The sequence below is a fragment of the Chiloscyllium plagiosum genome, unplaced genomic scaffold, assembly GCF_037043375.1.
Source record: "Chiloscyllium plagiosum isolate Xiang-an unplaced genomic scaffold, Cpla_swu_hap1 HiC_scaffold_14, whole genome shotgun sequence".
NCBI classification, from domain to species: Eukaryota; Metazoa; Chordata; class Chondrichthyes; order Orectolobiformes; family Hemiscylliidae; genus Chiloscyllium; species Chiloscyllium plagiosum.
This window is the reverse complement of record NW_028270152.1, coordinates 15,997,997-16,024,583: the sequence shown is the minus strand read 5'-3', so window position 1 is coordinate 16,024,583 and position 26,587 is coordinate 15,997,997. Positions and strand designations below refer to the sequence as shown.

The 26,587-nt window shown below is 43.6% G+C and overlaps 1 protein-coding gene across 5 annotated transcripts in view; it reads left to right on the top strand.

Annotated features, from left to right (window-relative positions):
* The window catches only part of elk1 (ETS transcription factor ELK1), a 108,797-nt gene extending 83,955 nt beyond the window's left edge, over positions 1–24,842 (top strand). For all 5 annotated transcript variants that reach the window (XM_087994090.1, XM_043707665.2, XM_043707664.2 and 2 more), the window contains 4 exons: positions 10,366–10,576; positions 15,704–16,432; positions 20,709–20,810; positions 24,247–24,842. In XM_087994090.1, the coding sequence (XP_087850216.1) occupies positions 10,373–10,576; positions 15,704–16,432; positions 20,709–20,810; positions 24,247–24,345 (1,134 nt within the window). In that variant the 5' untranslated portion in view covers positions 10,366–10,372 and the 3' untranslated portion in view covers positions 24,346–24,842. The remainder of the gene's footprint in view (positions 1–10,365; positions 10,577–15,703; positions 16,433–20,708; positions 20,811–24,246) is intronic.
* The last annotated feature ends 1,745 nt before the right edge of the window (positions 24,843–26,587 follow it).

The window sequence follows — 26,587 nt, the reverse complement described above, 5'->3', positions numbered from 1 at the left end:
TACTTACTGAACAATCATGAGTGCGCTAATGGCTTCTCTAACAGCCAATTTAAAATAATCAATCAAGCTTGTTGCATTCTGGGTGAGTTAGTTTGCTTTTACCAATTCTCCTTGTGTTACAAGCTAATTTGTTCCATTACAGAATTCTGAAAAGATGTGATCCAAATATTTTTAATAAGATTATATGGATCCAATATACATAGTTTTTGAACTTTTAAACAAAGGATACTCTGATAAGGAAAGGCACTAGCTGCATTAGCAACAGTATTGCACCTACGAAGTGCAGGGAGCTCACAGTCTTCAGAACTTTCAGAAAGAGGCCTCAAGGCCCGACTTGTGGCTGGATTGAGACTGTTGCATTTTTGAACTCAGTCACAGAGAATTTGAGACCTGCCTGAGAAGTAACAGCCCATTGCTCCCTCTCTCTTTCTTCACAATTCCTCTCATCAAAGTGTGTGAGCTGAAAACCCACCTGAAATCATCTTTACCACTCAGGAACAGTTCCTGAGATGGATTTTATTGCAATCTACCCCACTCACTGAAGTAAAGAGAATTTAGCTAACTATATCTGTCACAGGAAGCCATCTAAATGCATACACATTGTGAGTGCAGAATAGTTTTCATTTCAGAACACCATTTGGGATAATCCATGACTATTCCTTTTTTCATGAGTTTAACTGTTACTTGATCAAAATATATTAAAGTTACCTTAAAACCATAGAGAAATTACAGCATAAAAGAGGCCATTAAGCTCATTAGGTATTCACTGGCTAAATAAATTAGCTGTTCATTTGAATCCCACCCATTGGAATCTCTTTGGCAGCCTTGCAGGTTACAGTAATTCTGTTTAAGGTCCAGAGTCCTTTTACTTAAGTTGAGTGTTTCTAACTGAATCATCAAACTGGAACAGCGAATTCCAGACTGAGACTCTGTGTGATAAATATTTTCCCATGTCCCCTTTACTCTTTCGAGCAATTACCTTAAACCTGTTCCCCAGGTAACTGACCTCATCGCTACAGGAAACATATCTTTCCTCTCCCCTCTATCCAGGCCCCCCCATTATTTTGTGCATCTTGATTAAATAACTGCTTAGCTTTCTCTGCTCTAAGGAAAACAACCCAAGCGTATCCAATGGTTTTTCTCAAAGCTGCAATTTTCAAGCTTTGGCACCATTCCCTCTTTAAGCAGTAGTTTTCTAATTTTTGTTTTATCTTAAAACAATTTAAAATGGTGCAGATCATGGTAACAGTGAAAAAAGCTGTCCAATGTCGCCATGACTGGTGCTATTTTGAATAGGAAAAAGGTTTTCACTGTATTTTACTGTTTTTCTCACTGTAAAATACATGTGACATTCAAATAACATTTAAAAGTACAAAAGTTAAGAGCAATTATTGTCCTTCCTGGAATGTGATGACCTGAACTGCACAAAATTGCCCTTTTGTTTCCAGCTGTGACCTAAACACATCTATAGTTCCAAATGTGATAGAGAGAGAGAGATCCAGTTTTATATCCCTGCAGTCAGTACCTAACCCTGATGAAAGGTCAGCATCCCATATGCCTGTTTTAGCATCTTAACTCACTATCCTGCCATTTTTAGGGACCTGTGGACATACACTCCAAGATGGATCACTTCCTCTGATCCTCTCAATCTCCTCCCATTTATTGTGAATTGTTGTTTTCACGCTTTTCTCAATTGAATTCCATGTGCCATTTCTCCTTCCACTCAACTGAACCATTGTTATCATCCTGCACTCGGTAGCCATCCACTTCATTTTCAGCTAATCTGGCCAATTTTCATGTTGTCTGTAAGTTTTCCCCAATTGTACCTCCCACATTTAAGTCTAAATCGCTCACATTTATCACAGACAGCAAGGGACCCACACCTACCCTGAGGAACACCTCTAGAAATCGCTTTCCGTTCAGAAAAACATCCATTGAAAATTAATCTTTTGTTTCCTGCCGTGGAGCCAATCTTGGAAGCAGCTCACTATGTTCCTTATATCCCCTGGACTTTTAATTTTTGTGACTAGCATGTCTGTGAGATCCTGGTAAATGACTTTCTAAAATCCATGTAGACAACATCCACTATTCTGTCCTCATCAATCTTTCTTGTTACTTCATGAAAATATTCAGTTAAGATACTATCCTGAGTCTCCTTGTGTAGCCAGTGACTTTTCAAGAAATGGTTAATCCTATCTCTCAATATTGATTCCAGTAATTCAACTACCACCAGGGTCAGACTAACCAGATTTGGTGTGTCCCTTGCATCCTTTGTGAATAATGGGGCACTGCTTTTTTTTATTTTTTGTTTCATCTCAGATGTGTATGTGTGTATATCTGTGTGTGTGTGAGACAGTGTGTGAGAGTCTGCATCTTTCTATGTGTGTATGTGTCTGGCTATGTGTGTGTTTGTCGATGTATTTTGTATGTGTGCTTGTTTCTTTGTGTGTGTTCTATGTGTTTGTCAATATTTGTGTATTTCTCTGCATGTGTCTGTATGTATTGTGTCTGTGTCTCAGCAGGTCTGGCAGCATCTGTGAGGAGAGAAAAGAGCTGACGTTTCAAGTCTAACTGACCCTTTGTCAAAGCTTTGACAAAGGGTCAGTTAGACTCGAAACGCCAGCTCTTTCCTCTCCTTATAGATGCTGCCAGACCTGCTGAGATTTTCTAGCATTTTCTCTTTTGGTTTCAGATTCCAGCATCCGCAGTAATTTGCTTTTACCTGGCACAATCTAAGCCTGATATAATTATCCAAACTATTAACCTGGTTAAACGTAAACTTTTTCTGACCAGCAGAGGAGCGTGACTAGAAAAGGAAACAGTGACACCTCCAAGCTTGGTTGCACATTAGAAAAATGTAAGTTTACATTAATGTGCTAAGCATGGTTACTTCAGACCATCAGGTGTTGGTGCAGATCACATCTGCTCCTCTTGGAACCTGGTGCAGATCTCAAACACCTCCACCTGAGTGGCAGCGGCGGATTGGGTGGAGCTTAATGAACAACAACATAAACTCCTTCAAACCCATGACCGGATATAACAGAACCCTGATGTACATCAGGTGTAGGCAGGAATGTGGAGTAATCGGTTCAGCCATGACCTTATTGAACGATGCATTGGACTCGAGGCTGACTGTCCTAATTCTCATTCATGTGTTTAAGACATAGGAGCAGACATAGGCCATTCAGCCCATTGAATCTACTTTACCATTCACCAACACCACGGTGGCTTTGATAATCCTCAACTCGCTCTCCTGCCTTATCCTCATGATTACTTTACTGATTAAAAATCTGTCTATCTCAGCCTTGAATATACTTAATGATTGAGCTTTGACAGCGTTTTGTGGTAAAGAATTCTACAGATTTGCAACCTTAGACTGGGTTGGGTTGGGATGCCTGGTCAGCGTGGACGGGTTGGACCGAAGGGTCTGTTTCCATGCTGTGCATCTCTATGACTCTATGACTGAGAGAAGAAATTCCTCCCCTTCCCAGTTTTAAATGGACGACAACTTATTCTGCCTATTGAGTCGGTGTGGTCAGAAACAACTACCGAACTATGTTATTCCCATTTCCCAACACTTGTCCCATAGTCTTATCTGTCTTGAAATTGCAACTATGCATCTAAATACTTCTTAAATGCTTAGAGGGTTTCTGCCTGTACCATTCTTAGAGGCAGCGAGTTTCAGATTACCCTCTGAGTGAAAATGATTTTCCCCACATCTCCTCTAAACCTCTGGCCCCTTCCCTTAAATCTATGGCCCTACGTCATTGATCCCTCTATCAAGGAGAAAAGGTTTCTTCCTCTCTATCCTGACTATGCCCCTCAAAATTGTGTATATCTCAGTCATGTCCCTTCACAATCTTCCCTGCTGTAAGGAAAAGAACCCAGTATATCCAATCTCGCTTCATAGCTAAACTTCTCCAGCCCAAACAAATCCTGGTAAATCTCCTCTGCACCCTTGGCAGTGGTATCACATCTCTCGATTCCAGAACTGCACGTACATCTTGCAAATGCGTCAGCAGGCATTTTTGATGAACCAACTGCTCTCAAGGGGGATTTCATGTATCCCACCTTTCCGAGGCTTGGTTCTCAAGTCAAATTACCTTTACTTGTGAGGGTTGGCAAGCTCAGTCGGTGAGAATGTGTGTAGAGCAATATTAATAGCATGGATTCAATCCTGGTAGTTCATGGAATATCCAACTCCTTGTCTTGTCCCAGGCTTGACATGGAGTGGTGCCCATTTGCCACATTATAGTAGCGCAGATTCCTGGCTAATCCTAACCTTCTAAGCCATTTAACTGTGTCTAAGGAGCCTTCGCTCTCAACTCTTCAGTGTCGCATGTGGCGCATGTGATTGAAAATGGGATGTTAGGGTTTCATACAAAGGGGATTCAAAAATCTAATCATTAAATAACTTGCAAATAACAACTTCCAGGCATCACATATTCGTGTCCAAGATCTTGCTGTACAGGGCATCGTTTTAAAAAACTGGATGATATAAAAGTTGGAAGCATTGTGAACTGTGAGTAGGATAATGTTGAACTTCTTAAGGATATTGATGAGTTGATGGAATGGGCAGACAAGTGAATTTCAATTTGGTTCAATTTGGCAAAAAGAACTTGGAGCGATAATATGGAATAAGGTGTGTAACTCCAAAGGAGCAGAGGCATGTCTATTTGCATAAGTCACTGAAGGTGGTAGAGTAGGCTGAGAGAACTGTTAATACAACATATGTAGTCCAAGGCTTTACTAATGGGGCAAAGAATACAAAAGTAAGGAGGTTATGTTGAACTTGTATAAGACTAATTTAGCCTCAGCTGGAGTATGGGTATCTAGTTCTGAGTGCTGAACATTAGGAAAAGTCTGAAGGTATTGGAGAGATTGCAGAAAAGATTCACAAAAATGGTTCCACACTGAGAAATTTCAATTATGAAGTTAAATTGGAGAAATGGGACTATTTCCCGGGAGCAGAGAGGTTTTGATAGAAGTGTTCAAAATCATTAGGGTCTACATAGAGTAAATAGAAATTGTTTGTACTCATAAAAGGATTGCCAGTGAGGGGGAGCAGATTTCGAAATGATTGACAAAAAAAGTTAGCGAGACATGAGGAAAACGTTTTTGCATAGCGCGTGGTTAACGCAGTGCCTGAGAGCATGGTGGAGGCTGGTTCGATTGATGTGCTGAAGACAGAATTAGACATTTAACTGCAAAAGAAGAATGTAACAGGGTTTTGGGGAGAATGGCAGTAGGTGAATTGCCAACTTGGACAGCCAGTGCAGTCATGATAGGCCGAAATAGCCTCCTGTGATATTATGGCTGTGTGATTCTGCAGTTCCGTGTTAAAATCTGGTCAAGATAGAAAAGACAAGATAGAATTTTTCAAAAGCAAAAGTGCATCTACTCTTGGAAGTGGAATATTTGTACAGTTACAGATCAAAGAGCTGGCGCAGGTACAATGGGCCACCTGGCCTCCTTTACACAGAAAGATCCAAATGTCAAAGGCTCTGAAAACAGCTATAACCTACAAAAACACCAAACAAAGTCCCAATTGGGTTACCAGCTTATGATCATTCCAGATAGACTATCACCATCCTTAATGTAAATAGTCTGGTTCAGATTATTAGACGTGGGCGCAAGTCTGCCAACCAACAGTGCCACCAAAACCCGTGCTATGCTTCTGCTTATTATCTGCTCACCTTCTTACAAAAGCAAAGAGAGTTTAAGCTTCATTGCCTTTGACCCAACATCAAAGTGAGGAATGATGGGTCAGAAACTGAGGTGTACAATTTGTAGCAGAGTGGGATGCAGTAAACTAGTACACCGTGTGTAAGTGTCTTACATTCTGGCTATTGAGGGAGTGCAGCGTAAGTTCACGAGGTCAATTCCTGGAATGGCGGGATTACCTTACACTGAAAGACTGGAGCGACTGGACTTGTATATCCTTGAGCTTAGAAGATTGAGAGGGGATATGATTGAGACATATAAGATTATTAAAGGATTGGACACTCTGGAGGCAGGAAACATGTTTCCGCTGATGGGTGAGTGCCGAACTAGAGGACACAGCTTAAAAATACGGGGTAGACCATTTAGGACAGAGATGAGGAGAAACATCTTCACCCAGAGAGTGGTGGCTGTGTGGAATGCTCTGCCCCAGAGGGCAGTGGAGGCCCAGTCTCTGGATTCATTTAAGAAAGAGTTGGATAGAGCTCTCAAGGATTGTGGAATCAAGGGTTATGGAGATAAAGCAGGATCATATTGAATGGTGGTGCAGGCTTGAAGGGCAGAATGGCCTACTCCTGCACCTATTGTCTATTGTCTATTACCATTTATGTGCTGTCATTGGATTAAAATCCAAGAGCCAACAGCACTGAGGTTGTATGTTTGCCAAAAGCCCTGTAGCTCCTCAGGAAGTCAGCTTTCCTAAAGGGTAATGATGAAATGGTAGATCGGATAACGAAGAAGGTATTTGGTATGTTTTCCTTTATTAGTCAGAGTATTGAGTAGAGTTTGGAGGTCACAAGATTGTTGGTTAGGTCACTTTTGGAATATTGTGTGCAATTCTGGTCTCCTTCCTGTCGGAAGGATGTTGAGAAATTTGAAAGGGTTCAGAAAAGGTTTACAAGGATGCCGCCAGAGTTGGAGGATTTGAGCTATAGGGAGAAGCTGAATTGGCTGGAGCTGTTTTCCCTGGAGCGTCGGAGGCTGAGGGGTGACCTTATAGAGGTTTATAAATTCATGAGGGACATGGATAGGATAAATAGACAAAGTCTCTTCTCTGGGGTTGGGGAGCCCAGAACTAGAGGGCATAGGTTTAGGGTCAGAGGGGAAAGATATAAAAGAGACCTAAGGGGCAACTTTTTCACGCAGAGGGTGGTATGTGTATTGGAATAAACTGCCAGAGGAAGTAGTGGAGGCTGGTACAACTACAGCATTTAAAAGGAATCTGGATGGGTATATGACTAGGAAGGGTTTAGAGGGATGTGGGTAAAGTGCTGGCAAATGGGACTAGATTAGGTTGGAATATCTGGTCGGCATGGACGGTTTGGAATGAAGGATGCGTTTCCATGCTGTACATCTCCATGACTCTGTGACTAAATGCTCATCTTGCCAGGGACATTTAGGTCATGAGACTGAATCAGTTATAAAGAGATGCACCTAGAGTGCATTTCTTCAATGAATCTGGCATTATAGATGTTGTGGTGAGGGTGTGCAAGAATGGGGTGGGGGAAGAAAAGGCATTATAATAGAGTGGATGATAGGAAAGTTCCAAAAAAGTAAAATGCAGGTCAGCAAGATGCTCATTTTCATGGGCAAAACACAGTTTACAAGGATTTAGTCAAATTTTACCACAATCATAACACAATTATTGTCAATTTTAGCTTGCTTCATCTTTTTTCTATTACCTGGTACTTTATACAGCTTAAAGACACACACGAGAATCCCTAGAAGCATGGCATTCCAACTAGAATTCTATCAACAAACACATTGAATTAGACCCTATCCACCACCCCCTGAGAAAAAGAACAGGAAATGTCATCACCAACCCAAAGAAACCCAAACATATAAATAGAAATCAGGAATCATCAGCAGTGCTTCGCCCGGAGGCTCACTGAAGATGTTACTTAGTAGGTGACAAAACGTCTGGAAATGAACCTTCCAGCTCAGCGAGCAAACCTACATCCAGAACCTCAATCTGAGCTACAAATCTTCTCAAAACTCGCTAAGCCTAAAATGGTTTTGAAAAAAAAAAGAATGACTTAGTATGATCACCTGACCAAGTTGAGTCAATCTCATGAATAGAGAATATCCATTCTGAATTGAAATTAACCTGTTTTCAAAATATTTGAATCCAGTTACTCAGATCTGTATCCCCTGTTTGATTTACACTATTTTGAAATTCACCTGCAGATCACCCACCGTGGGGAAAGAAAGTGAAGCTAGACACAGGAATATGAAAAGGAATTTGTTTCTGGCAACAGTTTTTGGGCCAAGAGATTTAGAAGAATGATAAATTCATAAGTAGTCCACCTTAAAACCTTGCTGTCTTTCTCCTATTTTGTTAGCCTCTTGGAAAACAGTGCCCAGTGATCAGGCAAATTAGACAAAAATCCATTCACTAAGAACTCATTGCAGACAATACAAGACATCAATTAAACAATATTGCTCTCAAGTTCAAACCTAACGCCTCAAGGACTTTTTAAACTACGTAATTTATTTTCTGTACCAGACACTCTCCCCTTTATAAACTTTATACGTCTGTGTGTGTGTTGAAATTACTAACTTTATTGGTGTTCGTCAACCAATAAACCTTGTAATTTGCTCCTTAATTTCAACTACCATTACATTTTAGTTCAAGGGTGATATAGATGCATGCTAAACAGAAATGAAAAATTCTTTGTTGTGGCTAACTGAAGAGATTAAAGGCAGGGATTTTTCCTGGTCCTAACAATTATCATAGCAATACTAACTTAAATTGATGTGATTTTGATTTTATTGTCACATGTAATTTACAGTAAGGATGCAATAAAATACAGTGCAAAGCTTTCATTTGTTTCCACAAAACGTCACTGTTTTAAATAATTTAAGAACAAGAGAAAGAAAGAAAGATATAGCTGAAGAGAGTACATCCTAAATAATGTAATTGTCACTAGTATGATAACTTAGTAAATAACATATTCAGATAGGAAAGGCCTGACTCCCTGACTTTGAGGAAGAAATGGTAGTGAGTTTTTGGAATTCTTGACTCTAGGTTGGCGGAAGGCTGGAGGGGCAAAATGACCGACAACTACTCCCAAATTCCTAGGAAATGGTATTTTAATTGGAGAACTTTGCAATATGTTGTATCTTGATTTTCAAAAGCCATCATTCAGTTTTCTGTTTAGGAGGCAACCCTTTAAGTTTAAGGGAGACTGAAGGGTTCTAATCCGCGAATAAGAAATTGGTTGAAGCGTAGGAATGAGTTTGTTAAGTGAGTTAAGTTGAAAAAGGACTTGCATTTTATAGTGCCATTCATAACCAATTAAATACTATTGAAATGCAATTTACAAAATGTGACAGTTGATTTACACACAGTGATACCAGATCATTTGCTTTTGTAAAATTGATAGAGGGTTAGAAACATTGAATCCCTACAATGTGGAAGCAGGCCATTTGGCCCATCAAGTCCACACCAGTCCTCTGCAGAGTATCCCACCCAGACTCACCCCATAACCCTACATTTCTCATGGCTCATCCATCTAACCTACACATCCCTGGGCATTATGGGGAATTTAGCATGGCCAATCCACCTAACCTGCGGGACTGTGGGAGGAAGCCAGAGTACCCAGAGGAAGTGCACATAGCCACTTGCTCGAGGGTGCAATTGAATCTGGGTCCATGGGTGCTGTGATGCAACAATGCTAACCGCTGAGCCACTGTGCCACCTTTAGGTATTAGCTAGGACACGAGGAATAACTCCCCCTGCTCTTTGTTTTAGTAGTGCCATGAGATTTTTTATATATCAACATGAGATGGTTGACTAGGACTCATAATTTACCTTCTTGTTGGAAAGGCAGAACCTCCAACAGTGCAGCACACCCTCAGTTATGGACTGGAGAGTCCAGTCTGAAGTAAGTCTTGGCTTCACAACCTTCTGTCTCAAGGCTACCAACTCGTGCACAGTGATACAATTTGGACAAATGCTGAGCGTGAGGTACCGCGGGGATTAGAGTCAGGATCAATACTGTTTACATTTCAAGATTGGATTCAGAATCTCATTGCAAATTTATGGTTTGGGTGCGATGCTCTTTGGAGGGTCAGTGCAGCCTCAATAGACCGAATGGCCTCTATCTGCTCTGTAGAGATGCAATTATTGAAATGCTGGCCTCATCAATGATGTTCACATCCCATGAATGAGTCATTTCCCTGGAGTGTTAGAGGTTGAGGGGCGCCAGTTTAGAGGTTTATGAAATCATGAGGAGCATGCACAGGTCTCTTCCTTAGCATACGGGAGTTCAAAATTAGAGGGTATAGATTTAGGGTGAGTGGGGAAAGATTTAAAAGGAATATGAGGGGTGATATTTTCACACAGAGGGTGGAATGAACTGCCAAAGGAAGTGGTGAATGCAGGGACGGTTACAATAGTTAAGACATTTGGACAGGTACATGGATAAAAAGATTTGGAGGGATATGAGGCAAACTCAGGCAAACGGGACTAGTTTAACTTGGGAAATCTGATCGGCCTGGGTGAGTTGGGCCAAAGGGTTTGTTTCTGCGCTGTATGATTCTAATTAAAAGAAAGGCATGACACAGATATAATGTTTTGCATCTATTGGTATTAAAGCTCATGTGCATTTTCTGGTTCCACCGATTGGCTCTCTTGCACAGGTCAGTGATGGACAACTCGATAACATTGTGGCAGTTTCTACGGCAACTCTTGGACGAGAACAAGAATGATCTCATTTGTTGGACATCTAAGGATGGCGAGTTTAAGCTACGTAATGCTGAGGAGGTAGCGCGGCTATGGGGCATGCGAAAGAATAAGACCAACATGAACTATGATAAGCTGAGCCGAGCACTCCGATATTACTATGACAAGGTGAGGACAACCTGCGTTCAGACTGGGCTTCACTTAAACCAGACGTGGGCGCAGCAGGCTAGAATCACCCAGGGTTACAACACAAATCGTCCGAACAGGACTTTGGTGAGGCCACCTTTGGAGTACACTGTACAATTCTGGCCACCTTTCTACAGGAAGGATGTTGTAATGTTGAGACGGTGTCAGAAAGGATTTACAAGGGCTGGAGGGTTTGAGCTACAGGGAGAGGCTGAAAAGGCTGGCATTATTTTCCCCGCAGCTTCGGAGGTTGAGGGGTACAATTCTGGTCACCTTTCTACAGGAAGGATGTTGTAATGTTGAGACGGTGTCAGAAAGGATTTACAAGGGCTGGAGGGTTTGAGCTACAGGGAGAGACTGAAAGGCTGGCATTATTTTCCCCACAGCTTCAGAGGTTGAGGGGTGATCTTATAGAACCTTTCTTAAAGAACCTTTCTTTATAAGACATCCCCTCCAGTCCAGGCAGCATCCTGGTAAATCTCCTCTGCACCCTCTCCAAAACTTCCATATCTTTCCTATAATGGGGCGACCAGAACTGGATACAATATTCCAAGTGTAGTCTAACCAGGCCTCTATAGAGCTGCAGCATAACCTCATGGCTCTTAAAATCAGTCCCCCTGTTAATGAAAGTCAACACATCATATGCCTTCTTGATATGCCAATCAACTTGGGTGGCAACCTTGAGGGATCTATGAACACAGACTCCATGATCCCTCTGTTCCTCCACACTGCTAAGAATCCTGCCTTTAACCCTGTATTCTGCATTCAAATTCAACCTTCCAAAGTGAATCACTTCACACTTTCGAGGACACCCAAGTTACAGAGGTTTATAAAAACAAGAGGGGCATGAATAAGGTGAATAGCTGAGGTCTTTTTCCTAGTTTGGGGGAGTACAAAAATAGGTCTAAGGTGAGAGGGGAAAGATTGAAAAAGGGCTTGAGGGGTAATGTTTTCACGCAGAGGGTGGTGTGTGTATGGAATGAGCTGCCAGAAGAAGTGGTGGAGGCTGGTACAATTACAACAGTTAAAAGGGTTTAGAAGGATATGGCCTAAATGCTGGCAAATGGGACTAGATCAGATTGGGATGTCTGGTCAGATGAGTTGGACTGAAGGGTCTGTTTCTGTGCATTTGACTCTATGATCTAAGTCAGCCAGCGCCAATGTTTAAATTGGCAGAAAACATCAAATCAGGGAGGGGAGTGACGTGACGAAGAATGTTTTGAAACAGTTTGTGACAGTGATCTGAAGCTTGCTTCCGATAGAGGTGGTGGGAGTGGTATCAATTAATGATTTCAGAAGGAAATTTCCAGGGGATAAACAAACTAGGGCTGTAGAGATGGAGAGGGGAAATGGGACTGATTGAATAGATCAATACAGAAACAACATGGGCTCCTCCTGTGCGCTTATGACTGAGTGGGTGTGATTTAACAGACTTTTTCCTCAATGTGGAGTGGTGGCAACTAACACGTCACCTCCACCTCACCCCCAACACCACAAAGTTGACTCCCCAAGAGTTGAAAGGCATAATGAGGACAGTGGGTATCTTGCCTTATCATAAGACCATAAGACATAGGAGTGGAAGTAAGGCCATTCGGCCCATCAAGTCCACTCCGCCATTCAATCATGGCTGATGCGCATTTCAGCTCCACTTACCAGCGTTCTCCCCGTAGCCCTTAATTCCTCGAGACAACAAGAATCTATCAATCTCGGCCTTGAAGACATTTAGCGTCCCGGCTTCCACTGCACTCCGTGGCAATGAATTCCACAGGCCCACCACTCTCTGGCTGAAGAAATGCCTCCGCATTTCTGTTCTGAAATGACCCCCTCTAATTCTAAGGCTGTGTCCACGGGTCCTAGTCTCCTCGTTTAACTGAAACAATTTCCTAGCATCCACCTTTTCCAAGCCATGTATTATTTTGTACGTCTCTATTAAGTCTCCCCTTAATCTTCTAAACTCCAACGAATACAATCCCAGGATCCTCAGCCGTTCCTCATATGTTAGACCTGTCATTCCAGGGATCATCCGTGTGAATCTCCGCTGGACACGTTCCAGTGCCAGTATGTCCTTCCTGAGGTGTGGGGACCAAAACTGGACACAGTACTCCAAATGGGGCCTAACCAGAGCTTTATAAAGTCTTAGTAGTACATCTCTGCTTTTATATTCCAACCCTCTTGAGATAAGAGACAACATTGCATTCGCTTTCTTAATCACGGACTCAACCTGCATGTTTACCTTTACTGAATCCTGGACTAGCACTCCCAGATCCCTTTGTGCTTTGGCTTTATTAATTTTCTCACCATTTAGAAAGTAGTCTATGCTTTTATTCTTTTTGCCAAAGTGCAAGACCTCGCACTTGCTCACGTTAAATTCCATCAGCCATTTCCTGGACCACTCTCCCAACCTGTCTAGATCCTTCTGTAGCCTCCCCACTTCCTCAGTACTACCTGCCTGTCCACCTAACTTCGTATCATCGGCAAACTTCGCTAGAATGCCCCCGGTTCCCTCATCCAAATCGTTAATATATAATGCGAACAGCTGTGGCCCCAGCACCGAACCCTGTGGGACACCGCTCGTCACCGGCTGCCATTCTGAAAAAGAACCTTTTATCCCAACTCTCTGCCTTCTGTTAGACAGCCAATCCTCAATCCATCCCAGCAGCTCACCTCGAACACCATGGGCCCTCACCTTGCTCAGCAGCCTCCCGTGTGGCACCTTATCAAAGGCCTTTTGAAAGTCTAGATAGACCACATCCACTGGGTTTCCCTGGTCTAACCTACTTGTTACCTCTTCAAAAAATTCCAACAGGTTTGTCAGGCATGACCTCCCTTTACTAAATCCATGTTGACTTGTTCTAATCAGACTCTGCTCTTCCAAGAATTTAGAAACCTCATCCTTAATGATGGATTCTAGAATTTTACCAACAACCGAGGTTAAGCTGATTGGCCTATAATTTTCCATCTTTTGCCTTGATCCTTTCTTGAACAAGGGGGTTACAACAGCCATCTTCCAATCATCCGGGACCTTTCCTGACTCCAGTGACTCTTGAAAGATCTCAACCAATGCCTCTGCTATTTCCTCAGCCACCTCTCTCAGAACTCTAGGGTGTATCCCATCGGGGCCAGGAGATTTATCAATTTTAAGACTTTTTAACTTTTCTAGCACTATCTCTTTCGTAATGGCAACCATACTCAACTCAGCCCCGTGACACCCTTTAATTTTTGGGATATTACTCATGTCTTCCACTGTGAAGACTGACGCAAAGTACTTGTTAAGTTCTCCTGCTATTTCCTTATCTCCCATCACTAGGCTTCCTGCATCAGTTTGAAGTGGCCCAATGTCTACTTTTGCCTGTCATTTGTTTCTTATGTACTGAAAGAAACTTTTACTATTATTTCTAATATTACTGGCTAGCCTACCTTCATATTTGATCCTCTCCTTTCTTATTACACTCTTTGTTATCCTCTGTTTGCTTTTGTATCCTTCCCAATCTTCTGATTTCCCACTGTTCTTAGCCACTTTATAGGATCTCTCTTTTTCTTTAATACATTTTCTGATTTCCTTTGTCAGCCAAGGTTGTCTAATCCCTCCCCGGTTAATCTTTCTTTTCTTGGGAATGAACCTCTGTACAGTGTCCTCAATTATACCTACAAACTCCTGCCATTTTTGCTCTACTGTCTTCCCGGTTAGCCTCTGCTTCCAGTCTATTTTAGTCAGTTCCTCTCTCATGCCCTCATAATTACCTTTATTCAACTGTAACACCATTACATCCGATTTTGCCTTCTCCCTTTCAAACTCCAGACTGAACTCTATCATATTATGGTCGCTACTTCCTAAGGGTTCCCTTACTTTAAGATCTTTTATAGAGTCTGGTTCATTGCAAAGCACTAGGTCCAGAATAGCCTGCTCTCTTGTGGGCTCCATGACAAGCTGTTCCAAAAAGCCATCCTGTAAGCATTCCATGAATTCCCTTTCTTTAGATCCACTAACAACATTATTTACCCAGTCCACCTGCATATTGAAGTCTCCCATGATCAATGTAACCTTGCCTTTCTGACATGCCTTCTGACATGCCACAGGTATTGGCACTGCCAGTCAGTTGACAGCAGCCTCTGGGTCTCAGGACTTTCCTTGTTGAGATCTTACTCCTGAGGGAGGGAGTCCAGCATTGAGAACATACGTCATTCTTAACTTCTTGTCGTTGGTTGGGGTCACAGGGAGTGGTTGGTCAGTGTGGTTGGAGGCAAGGGCAGGGACATGTCTTTCTAAGGCCATCCCATCCTAGTCCCAAGGCATCCCTTTTGCCCCAATCCCAGACTCTGATTACCCTGACATTGGGGCATTGGAATTCACTGACCCTCCCCATCCCCGAAGTCATCATGCTGGTCCCCAGGTTTGGGAAACTAGGCACCTTTCTCACCTGACTGGGGAGGCAGGTGTTTGGGAAGATGGCGGGTTGAGGACCTTAATGGGCCATGAGTTGACCACTTAAGGACCCTGATATAGTTGGTGAGTTGAGGAGAGGCTGAGTTGATCTCCAGGGTCATTTCACCGCATTATTGTCCCATCTTGCACCACTGAGGAGGTGGCAAATTGTACAATATGTCTCTTAGATAACAATAGGAAAAGCCCAACAGGTGGAGATTGCAGGTTGGTGAGATAAAGGAGAGCAGTCAACACACTTGGAGCCTTCCCACGTCAAGGCTCTGAGCTTTTGGAATAGAGTCATAGTGTCATAGAGATGTACAGCACAGAAACACACCCTTTGGTCCAATCCGTCCATGCTGACCAGATATCCCAACCCAATTTAGTCCCACCTGTGGGCACTCAGCCTATATCTCTCTAACCCCTTCCTATTCATATACCCATCCAAATGCCTTTTAAATATTGCAATCGTATCAGCCTCCATCACTTAGGAAAAATATTGGATTGATAATCTATTTTTAAAGCAACACATGGGGGTCAAATTTTGACTTATTGGGGAACAAAGCCCCTTTTATCTCTCTCAAGATCTGAACTACGCTTCCAGCTTGCTAATGGCAAAAGTTAGGGTCTACATCCCTGTTGCCCCTTTTGATTTTATTCTTTCACAAAACGCATTTCTTTTCCAGAATATCATTAAGAAGGTGAACGGACAGAAGTTTGTTTATAAGTTTGTGTCTATGCCAGACAGCCTGGTGATGGAACCGGAAAAGTGTGATGCCTCCGACTGTGAGTGGGCAATAACCAGGCCGAAGGATGAAGGCCTTTCTCTGCAGAGGCAGCTGAAGCCCACCACCAGAGTTTCATCCCGGAATGAATACATGCGCTCTGGCCTCTACTCAACCTTCACCATCCAGTCACTGCAAAGCAACAACCACCGATCCCGGGATCAGGCCAACGACTCCCCTCCTGGAACCGTGGAGTTGCCAATCCTCGACGGGAAAGTCCAGGTTCTCGAGAGGCCTCCTGAGGAGCCTGAGGTTCAACGCCAAGGTGAGGAGCAACAGCTGCAAGATGGCGGTGAGGTCTCTATGGAAACAGGTAGAGAGAGCCCCTTCCAGGGAGATTTCAAGGTAAAGGAAGAGACGATTGAGGAGTTGGAATGTGACGTCCTTGATACCAAACCTGCCGATGATGATGTCCCTCAGGTGCCCAGCCCAGGTCAGATGAAGGTAGAGAACATTGGTAACCTTCAGCCAGCAAAAACCAAGAAGCCAAAGGATCTGGAGCTGCCAGCTACGCTGCTCATTGCCCAGAACAGTCCCCCTCCAGATAAAAGCAACACTGGTGTTGTGAATACAGTGGTGTTTCCTGCCTCCAGTGCTGTCACTCCAACACTGATTACCCAGCATGTTCAGGTATGATCTTAATCGTAAGGTCAGTATAGATTTAAGATGCACCTTAACTCACCCAACTTGCAAAGAGAAAAGCTGAAACCTCCTATCACATCAGCTGACTGGGTCTGAATAGAATCTAAAAGGTTTTGTATTACAGAGGGACCTCAATTATCTGAAGGACACGGGCAGGGAGTATTTTGTTCAGTTGATCGAATTTCGGATAATCGAATGCTGGATAGCATTGGTAAGCTAAGCACTGGGACCTTACGGTCTTGCTGGATAATTCGATATTCAGAAAATTGAATGTGGGATAATTGAGGTTCCTCTGTAGTTGTGTCTCAGTTGGTAGCACCCTTGATTCCATGCTAGACAGTCATAGGTTTAAATCCCACATTTGAGACTTGAACATAGTTCCTGGATTCACGTTCCATTGACTGTTCGAATTCCTACAGTGCAGAAAGAAGCCATTGGGCCCATCAAGTCTGCACTAGCCCTCCAAACAGCATCCTACCCAAATCCAGCTCCGCACCAAACCCCCGTAAGCCTGCTTTTACCATAGCTAATCCACTTAAATCTGGACACCCCTGCTCACTACGGCACAATCGAGCATGGCCAATCAACCTCGACACGATGGGCTCAGTGGTTAGCACTTCTGCCTCACAGTGCCAGAGACCCGGGTTCAAATTCCAGCCTCGGGTGGCAGTCTGTGTAGAGTTTGCACGTTCTCCCCGTGTCTGCGTGGATTTCCTCCGGGTGCTCCGGTTTCTTCCCACAGTCCAAAAGATGTGTGGGTCTGGTGAAGTGGCCATGCTAAATTGCCCACTTGTTGGGCCAAATGGCCTGTTTCCACACTGTAGGGAATCTAATCTAAAAAAGGCCTAAGCTTACACATCTTTGGACTATGAGAGAAAACCAGAGCACCCGGAGGAAATCCACACAGAATGTACGAAGTCCACAAAATCACCCAAGGCTGGAATTGATCCCAGATCCTCAGTGCTATGAGGCAGCAGTGCTAACCGCTATGCCATGTCTGAAATGCTGCATTTATACTGAGGCATTACGCCTGAATTTGTGTCTGCTCTCTCGGGCAGAAGTAAAAAAAACCTGGTGCCCTATTTTAGGAAGAGCATGTTAACTTCCCCCTTATGTCCTAGGAAAGCCTTACTATCCAGTCACCCTAACGCCCTCGCCAACCAACTGCCCTAGTCCCTCACAAACCTGGCATTCTACTCCCATCATCCACCTGTCACCTTAACGTCTCGCCAACCTTCATCTCCCACCAGAAGTAAAAACAGAAGTTGCTGGAAAAGCTCAGCAGATTTGGCAGCAACCATGAAGAGAAATCAGAGTAAACGTTTCAGGTGTTTTCCCTAGTCCGGGGGAATCCAGAATTGAAAGGCAGAGGTTTAGGATGAGAGGGGAAAAATTTAAAAGGGACCTGAGGGGCAACTTTTTGATGTGTGTATGGAATGAGCTGCCAGAGGATGTGGTGGAGGCTGGTACAATTACAACATTTAAAAAGCATCTGGATGGGTTTAGAGGGATATGCCAAGTGCTGGCAAATGGAACTAGATTAATTTAGGATATCTGGTCAGCATGGACAATTTGGACCAACGTGCTGTACACCTCCATGACTCTGTGAACCTTCTTCAGTCGTTCCGAGGAATGGTCACCGACCCAAAATGTTAAGTCTGATTTCTCTTCACAGATGCTGCCAGATCTGCTGAGCTTTTCCAGCATCTCCTGCTTTTGTTTCTGATTTACAGCATCAGCAGTTCTTTTGGTTAATCTCCCACCAATTTGGGACAAGACAGACTCAGAATTTTGGGTAGAAAAATTGGCAACAGGTAAATGGGCAATACCAGGCAGAATTATCATCGTGCGAATCTGTTCCAACAGAAATCGGAATATCTAGGTCACAGTCATAGGTTTGATTTGGAGAAGCTGGTGTTGGACTGAGGTGGACAAAGTTAAAAATCACACAGCACCAGGTTATAGTCCAACAGGTTTATTTGAAAATACAAGCTTTCGGAGCGCTCTAGGCGAACGAGTAGTGCTCTGAAAGTTAGTACTTCCAAATAACCTGTAGGACTATAACCTGGTGTTGCATGATTTGTTTAACATAGTTTTAGGTTAAGATTGATGCAGTTATTATTTTCCCCACAAGGTGGCAATAGGACTATTTTTGATGGAAAAAGTTAGATTTTTTGGTTTGGTAATAATCAGCTGAGATCATGAAAAATCAGTCTGTTGCCACCGATCAGCTGAAATATTTCCCACTGTTAATTTCTGGAATCTTTTGTGTTGATGGCTCAATAAAAGTCGATTTCCTCCGAAAGTCCCGAATAAAGAGGAAAAAAACTCATTGAAATGTCTGAGATTGAGAACTGCATCATATCTGTGACGTCTGTACTGCTTATATGTTACTGATTTCGTAAGAAGTGATACATACGTAACTGGGACTTTAATAATTACCAGGAGTGTAATGTGGGAGAAAGTGACCTTGTTCACTTTGAAGGAAGACTCGAAAACCAAAATATTATTTAAATAGAAAGAAACTGCAGAATTCTGAGGTACAGAGAGATCTGGCTGTCCTGTGACATGAATCACAAGAAACATTAGTTAGCAGCAAGTGATTTGGAAGGCAAGTGGGATGTTGTCATTTAATCCAACGGAAAGGAATACAGAAGTAGGGATAGTTTGTTGCAGTTGTACAAGGAATTGGTGAGATCATATCTGCAGTACTACACAGCAGGGAGTTTGTTAGCTCGGAAGGCTGGTTTGCAATGCAGAGTTAAAAATCCAACAACACCAGGTGATCTTTAACTTTGTCCACCCCAGTCCAACACCGGCACCTCCACATCATTGCAGTGCCGACTGACATCAACAAGGTGGGTTCAATTCCTGCACTGGCTGAGGTAGCTGTTGAGATTCTGTCTTCCCAACCACTCCCTTCTCCTGAGATAGGATGATTCCCCAGACTGAACAGCCACCAGTCATTTCTATGGGACTGTGGCAACTTTACTGTGTGCAGTTTTGGTTGAGTTATTTAGGAAAGGTCATTCGAAGGAGGTGGTTCACAGGACTGATTCCTGGGATGAAGTGGGGGAATGTTTAATGAGGGATATGGCTGCTGTATGAAAGGAATCCGAATTTGGTGTGCAGCCAATGTTCGAGAATTAGCATTAGAATTCCAACAATTTGGAAACAGGCCATTCATCTCAAAAAGTCCACACTGACTCTCCAAAGAACATCTCACCCAGACTCACCTCCCCTACATTTTCCATGGCTAACCCACCTACCCTACACCTCCCTGGACATTGCGGGCAATTTAGCATGGGAAGGGAAATGGGATGGTTTGTTTTAATGCAAGGGGAATAGAATTCCTGTATCTGTTTACTTTTAGAAGGATGAAGGATGAATTTATTGCAACCTGAGGGGACTTGGCAGGATGGCAGCTGAAAGGATGTTTCCCCTCATGGGAGAGACTGGGACTAGAGGGACAAAAAGGCTAAGGAAATTCGGCATGTCTGTAAAGGCTCTTACCAACTTTTATAGATGCACCTTAGAAAGCATTCTATCTGGATGTATTGCAGCTTGGTAAGACAACTGCTCTGCACAGGTCCGTAGGAAATTACAGAATGTCCTGAACCCAGCCCATTCCATCACACACACCAACCTTCCATCCACTGACTCCATCTATACTTCACACTGCCTCGGCAAGGCAGTCAACATCACCAAAGACCTCTCCCATTTCTGTCATAATCTCTTCCAATCTCTTTCGTCACGCAGAAGGTACCAACAGATTCAAGAACAGTTTCTTCCCGTTAGCACAGCTGCCCCACAGCGCCAGGGACCTGGGTTTGATTTCAGCCTCAGGCGATTGACTGTGTGGAGTTTGCACATGCTCCCTGTACCTGCCTGGGTTTCCTCTGCGTGCCCTGGTCTCCTCCCACACTCGGACGATGTGCAGTTTAGGTGGATTGGCCTTCTTAAATTGTCTGTAGTATCCAGAATGTGCAGTGGTGAATGTAGGGTCAAGGGGATAGCTGTCTGGGTGGGATGCTCATCAGAGGGTCAGTGTTGACTTGATGAGCTGAATGATGTATGATGTGTAGTTATGTAGATATAACCTAGAGTTAAATTTTCTTTATTTTAGGATTGCTTTATTCTGCAATGCTTTATTCTGCATCTGGCCTACCGGACATCTGGTAGTGGGACAGTATATGCCAAAACATTGATTTGAGCTGTGTTTTATTTTATCAAGTCTTTAATTTTATATTCTGTTTTTTGACAGACCCCAATAATACTAACACCGAGTGCTTTACCATCTGCCATTCACTTCTGGAGCACACTTAGCCCAATAGCACCAATGAGCCCAGCCAAACTCTCATTTCAGGTAAGGCTGAAGATGGAACTTTACGGACATCAGATTTCCACGGGGCTCCCGGAGTATCTCTGGTGTAAGATTGACGGAAATTTGGAGAAACAACATTGGGTACATCTGCTGGTTCTCTGATAAATGGGAGATTGGGCGAATCCGTGCAGATATGGCTCATACTAATCTTCAGCTTATTGAACCAATCTAATAGATCAACACCTCTTGGAAGTGAACTTCCGCAACATCAGAATAATGTATTATTGGCCTTACACAGGGTCGGTTGAAGCCAACATTATACTTGCTCACACCAGGGTATAGAGAGCCAAGTGTAACGAGATTTGAAAATGGTAGTGTTGAATGTGAGGGAGACGGGCTGGTTTTTGGCTTTGAACAAGTGTCCCTAAATGCTGTAGACACTGCCTCAGATCCTGTATTTATTTTAACAACTCATGGGACATGGACATCGCTGGCTGGGCCAGCAAATGTTGCCTATCCATAGTTATCCATGAGGAGTGTAGTGATGAGTCCATCTAGTGTAGGTAGAGCCACAATGCTGTTAGAGAGGGAGCTGTGAATCTGTGGCATTTCATTGAATCCCTACTTGTGGAAGCTAGCCTTTCGGCCCATTGAGTCCACACCTCTCTGAAGAGTACCCACCCAGGACATACCCACGCAGACACAGGGAGAATGTCCACACAGACAGTCCCCTGAAGGTGGAATTGAACCTGGGGTCCCTGGAGCTGGGAGGCAGTAGTACTAACCACTGAACCACTGTGCTGCCTTCATTCAACAGTCAGCAAGGAGAGGCAAAGATTTCAGATATTAATGAAGGAAAGTCAATGGGCCACTGTCTCTTCTGAACCACTTGATCTGTCAGCACACCGATACTTAAACAAATTTTAGATTTTAAAGGCATCAAAGAACATGGTGAGAAAGCAGGAATATGGTGTTGGGATTAAGGATCCACTATGGTCTGACTGAATCACTGAGCAGGCTTGAAGGGCTGAATGGCCTACTTCTGCTCCTAGTTTCTAAGTTTCTGTCCCCAAGGGCAGACTAGTACATGCTCTCCCCTGACTGCTTAATGATGAGTGGAGGAGGAGGGTAGAGGAGGAGGCTTGGGAAGATGGTACTATAGTCTACACTAAAGTCGGTGGAGTAGTGGACAGTGGGGAAGAATGTTACAGGTTGCAGGGGGACTTAGATAAACTGCAGAATTGGGCTGAGAGGTGGCAAATGGAGTTCAATGCAGCTAAATGTGAGGTGATTCACTTTGGGAAGAATAACAGGAAGGCAGAGTACTGGGTCGATGGAAAGATCCTTGGTAGTGTGGATGTGCAGAGGGATCTTGGAGTCCATGTACATAGATCCTTGAAAGTTGCCACCCAGGTTGATAGTACTGTTAAGAAGGCATACAGTGTGTTAGGTTTCATTCGTAGAGGGATTGAGTTCCGGAGCCACAATATCATGCTGCAACTATACAAAATGCTGGTGCGGCCACACTTGGAATATTGTGTACAGTTCTGGTCCCCATATTTTGGGAAGGATGTGGAAGCATTGGAAAAGGTGCAGAGGAGATTTACCAGGATGTTGCCTGGTCTGGAGGAAAGGTCTTATGAGGAAAGGCTGAGAGACTTGAACCTGTTCTCATTGGCAAGAAGAAGGCTAAGAGGGAATTTGATAGAGACATACAAGATGATCAGAGGATTAGATTGGGTAGACAGTGAAAATCTTTTTCCTAGGATGATGATGTCAGCGTGTACGAGGGGGCATAACTACAAATTGAGGGGTGATAGATTTAAGACAGATGTCAGAGGCAGGTTCTTTACGCAGAGAGTGGTAAGGGTGTGGAATGCCCTACCTGCTAATGTAGTCAACTCAGCCACATTAGGGAGATTTAACCAATCCTTAGATAAGCATATGGATGATTTTGGAATAGTGTAGGGGGACGAGCTGAGAATAGTTTGCAGGTCGGCGCAACATTGAGGGTCAAAGGGCCTGTTCTGCGCTGTATTGTTCTCTGTTCTATAGTGATAATCTCACTTGGCTCCTCTGACTGTTTCAGGTTACTGTGTGTGACTAAGGTTCGATTCCCACCAGGGCAGTTAATGGAATTTAAATTCATTTCATAAGATCTGAAATTGATAGTGACCATGAATATATCTTCAATTATTGCAAAAACCCATCTGGTTCACAAATACACTTTAGGGAAGGAAGTCTACCGTCCTTACCTAGTATGGCTTCAATATGACACCAAATGGATAAATATAAGGAAGTGAATGAAAAGTATACAGTTAATGGCACGACCCTGAACAGCACTAATGTACAAAGGGATCTTCGGGTTCAAGTCCATAGCTCCCTGAAAGTGGCCATGCAAGTAGATAGGATGGGAAAGAAGGCATATGACATGCTTGCCTTTGTTAGTTGGGGAATTGATTACAAAAGTCAGGATGTCGTGTTGCAGCTTTATAAGACTTTTCTTAGACCGCACTTAGAGTATTGCATTCAATTCTGGTCGCTCCATTACAGGAAAGATAGGGATGCTTTGGAGGGAGTGCAGTAAAGGTTTACCAGGATGCTGCCTGGATTAGAGGGTATGAGCTATAAGGAGATGCTAGAAAAACTCAGGTTTTTTTTCTCTGGAGTGGCAGAGGCTGAGGTGAGACTCGATAGAAGTTTATCAAATTATGAGATGCATAGATAGGGTTGACAGAATTTTTTTTTCCAACGTCGAAATGTCTAATACTAGGGGTCATGCATTTAAACTGAGACGGAAAAGTTCATGGAGATGTGAGGGGCATTATTTTACACAGAGAGTGGTAGGGACCTGGAGCACACTCCTGGGGGGTGTGGTGGAGGTAGATATCATAGGGTTATTTAAGGGGCTTTTAGATAGGCACATTAATATACAAGGACTGGAGGGATATGGACCAAGTGTAGGCAGAAGGGATTAGTTTAATTTAGTGTCCTATTTGGCACAACATTGTGGGCCGAAGGGTCTGTTCCTTTGCTGTACTGTTCTACGTTTAAATCCACTTCAATATGGTTGACTCTTAACTGCCCTTCTGAAATGGCCTAGCAATCCACATGACTCAAGGGCAATTAGCGATGGACAACAAGTGCCAGTCTTGCCAGTGACATCCATTTCTCAGGAATGAATTATGAAAAGGATAGTCAACAAAAAGATAATGTAATAATAGATGGAGGTTTATCATTTCAAATCTGAGATTGCTAGATGTTTGCGACTTAAACCAGAAGGCTATGGGGCCAAGGCAGATGGATAGAATGATGACACATGGCTTCACTTAGCTGGCAGAGAGCCAACTCTGGGCCAGAGCCAAACTTCAAATCCTCAAATCAGGAAGTGATGGCCAGCAGAACAGGTTTGAGGGACTGAATGGCCTTTGCTTTCCATGTTTGTAAGTTCTCAGTAAGTGCCGTCTTGTCTTTACAGTTTCCTTCAGCGGGGAACACACAGATCCACATTCCCGTTGCTTCCATGGATGGATTATCCACACCAGTACTTTCATCATCAGCACTGCAGAAACCCTGAGCCAAGCACAGAAAAAAGGCAATGATGTATTTCCAAGTGTCGACCGTAGGTGGACTGGATATATTCTATTCAAAGTGGCCTCGAGGGCGATGAGTTGTCAAGATGGATTGTACAGACTCTGCTGTCCAGACCCAATTCCTTTTCAGAACTGATCTCTTCACGACTGATTGATGGAGGTAGACAGATGAGTGACCCATTTCATTGTCAGGAGATGTTGTCAGTGCAGGGTGGGGGCTCTATCAGGCTCAAAGGCCTGGGTTGCATGCCCAAACATGCTCGTGCCTCAGCTGGAGTTGGCACTGTTGCATTGTGCTGCCAAAGCCGTATTTCACAGTGTGAGGGTGGCCATTCGATTCTCAGCTGGCATGTGTGTGTGTCAGCTTTGGACCCTACACACACACACACACACACACACTCTCTCTCTCTCTCTCTCTCTCTCTCTCTCTCTCTCTCTCTCTCTCTCTCTCTCTCTCTCTCTCTCTCTCTCTCTCTCTCTGTGTCTCTTTGTCTCTCTCTCTCTCTCTCACACACACACACACTTGCTCACTTTAGAAAATTAGACAAGGACTCAAAAGGGGGCATTATAATAACCAAGAGGTTGGAATGTTATATTAACTGTCCAGATGATTGATGATGAAGAGTCAAACTTAAAGAAAATGGAATTGAGCAGATGCGTGTGAAAGAGAAATACTGGTGCTGTGTGAGCGGGACAGTGGGGGGATGAGGTTGGTGGGACAAATGACAGAAGAGTGGACTTAATAGGCTGAATGGCCTGCTACAGAGCAGTGACACTCTAACGTTGTCCAGTTTTCCAATGCATTCTTGCTGCTTATAGAACAAGTGACATTGTTCAATACCAATTGTGGAAGAGGAATTGTTTCTTTATTATGGAGACCCGCCATTAGTTGACGTCACCACATTTGGTGGTTAAGTGGACAAGTGCATAAAACAAGAGCCAAGGATTCAAAAACCCATTTGGTCCAACAAACCCTTCAGTCAATTAACTAGCCCTCTAGAATCCAGCTACAAAGGATGTCCCCAGTGTATACGATTCCATTATCTTATGTAAGCAATGATGACCTGGATAATTACTCCTTTGAGTAAATATAAAATTTATGCCCTATTAGCCATTTACTTTGACTTGCCATTCCGTGCTCACTGTATAATGCATTTCGATATTTTGGACTTGGTTAGTTCAGTTGGCTGGACAGCTAGTGAGAGATGCCAACACCATGGTTTCAATTTCCGCACCAACTGTCCTCTGAAATTTGTATCTCACTTTGTACCATCAGATGGGCACCACCACAGCCCCTCCCACTCCCCCGAGCTTGCTGGATTTGTGTTGGTCCAACACTGAGCTTGGAAATGCTTTTGCCAAGTCAGAAAGGCTGCCTAGCCACAAGGGGGCAGGATCTTGGGAGTGTGTGTGGTTTTGGGTAGCAACAGCATTTTGTGTTGTTTTTCTCTGTGAAGTCAGTAGGGAGCGCTCCCATGCTTTCCCTGCGAAAACATAATTTTTACAGTACCCACTTTGAAGGGGACTGTGCCATCAGATGGGCTATTCAGGAGTGTGTATGGCATAACATTGCTCATTGTGTCACTGTGGGCGGTGGGACGCCAGATTGCATGTTAGAAGTGCCCACTACCCACCTTTTGGCTTGTCATTCTCTCCCTTCTGTGCTGGCCTCTGAGGTAGTGACTCCTGAAACCAGAAGACAATGCCAAGAACATGGATGGCATGACAATCGGTGTACCCGGACTCTCGGAGCAACAACTGCGTAGTTTAGAGAGAACATTACCCACCGTCCCAAGGAGGTGAAGGCTTTGCTGTTTGAAGATGGCTGCAGCAGCCCCCCCTCCCCCCACCTCAACCTCGATGTGTACAAAATATGAGCGATGATTCTCTACGCCGCAAGATCTGGAATGCGCGGCCTTAGAGTTTGTTGGAGCAGGATTAACCCAAGGCTTTTCAAAAGAGAATTAGATAACTAAACTGACAAGAAAGGAATTGCAGGGCATTATGGGGAAAAAAGTGTAGGTGAGGTGCTCCTGCAGACTGGGTGCTAGCACAATGCAATGGGCCAAATGGCATCCCATTCACGATTCCGTGACCCTATTGCTAATTTGGCTGTGCAAAAAGTGGCCCTAATCAACTCCTTCTGGGGAAAGTGAGGACTGCAGATGCTGGAGAAATCAGAGTCAAAGAGGGTGGCGCTGGAAGTATCCGAGGAGCAAGAGGGTC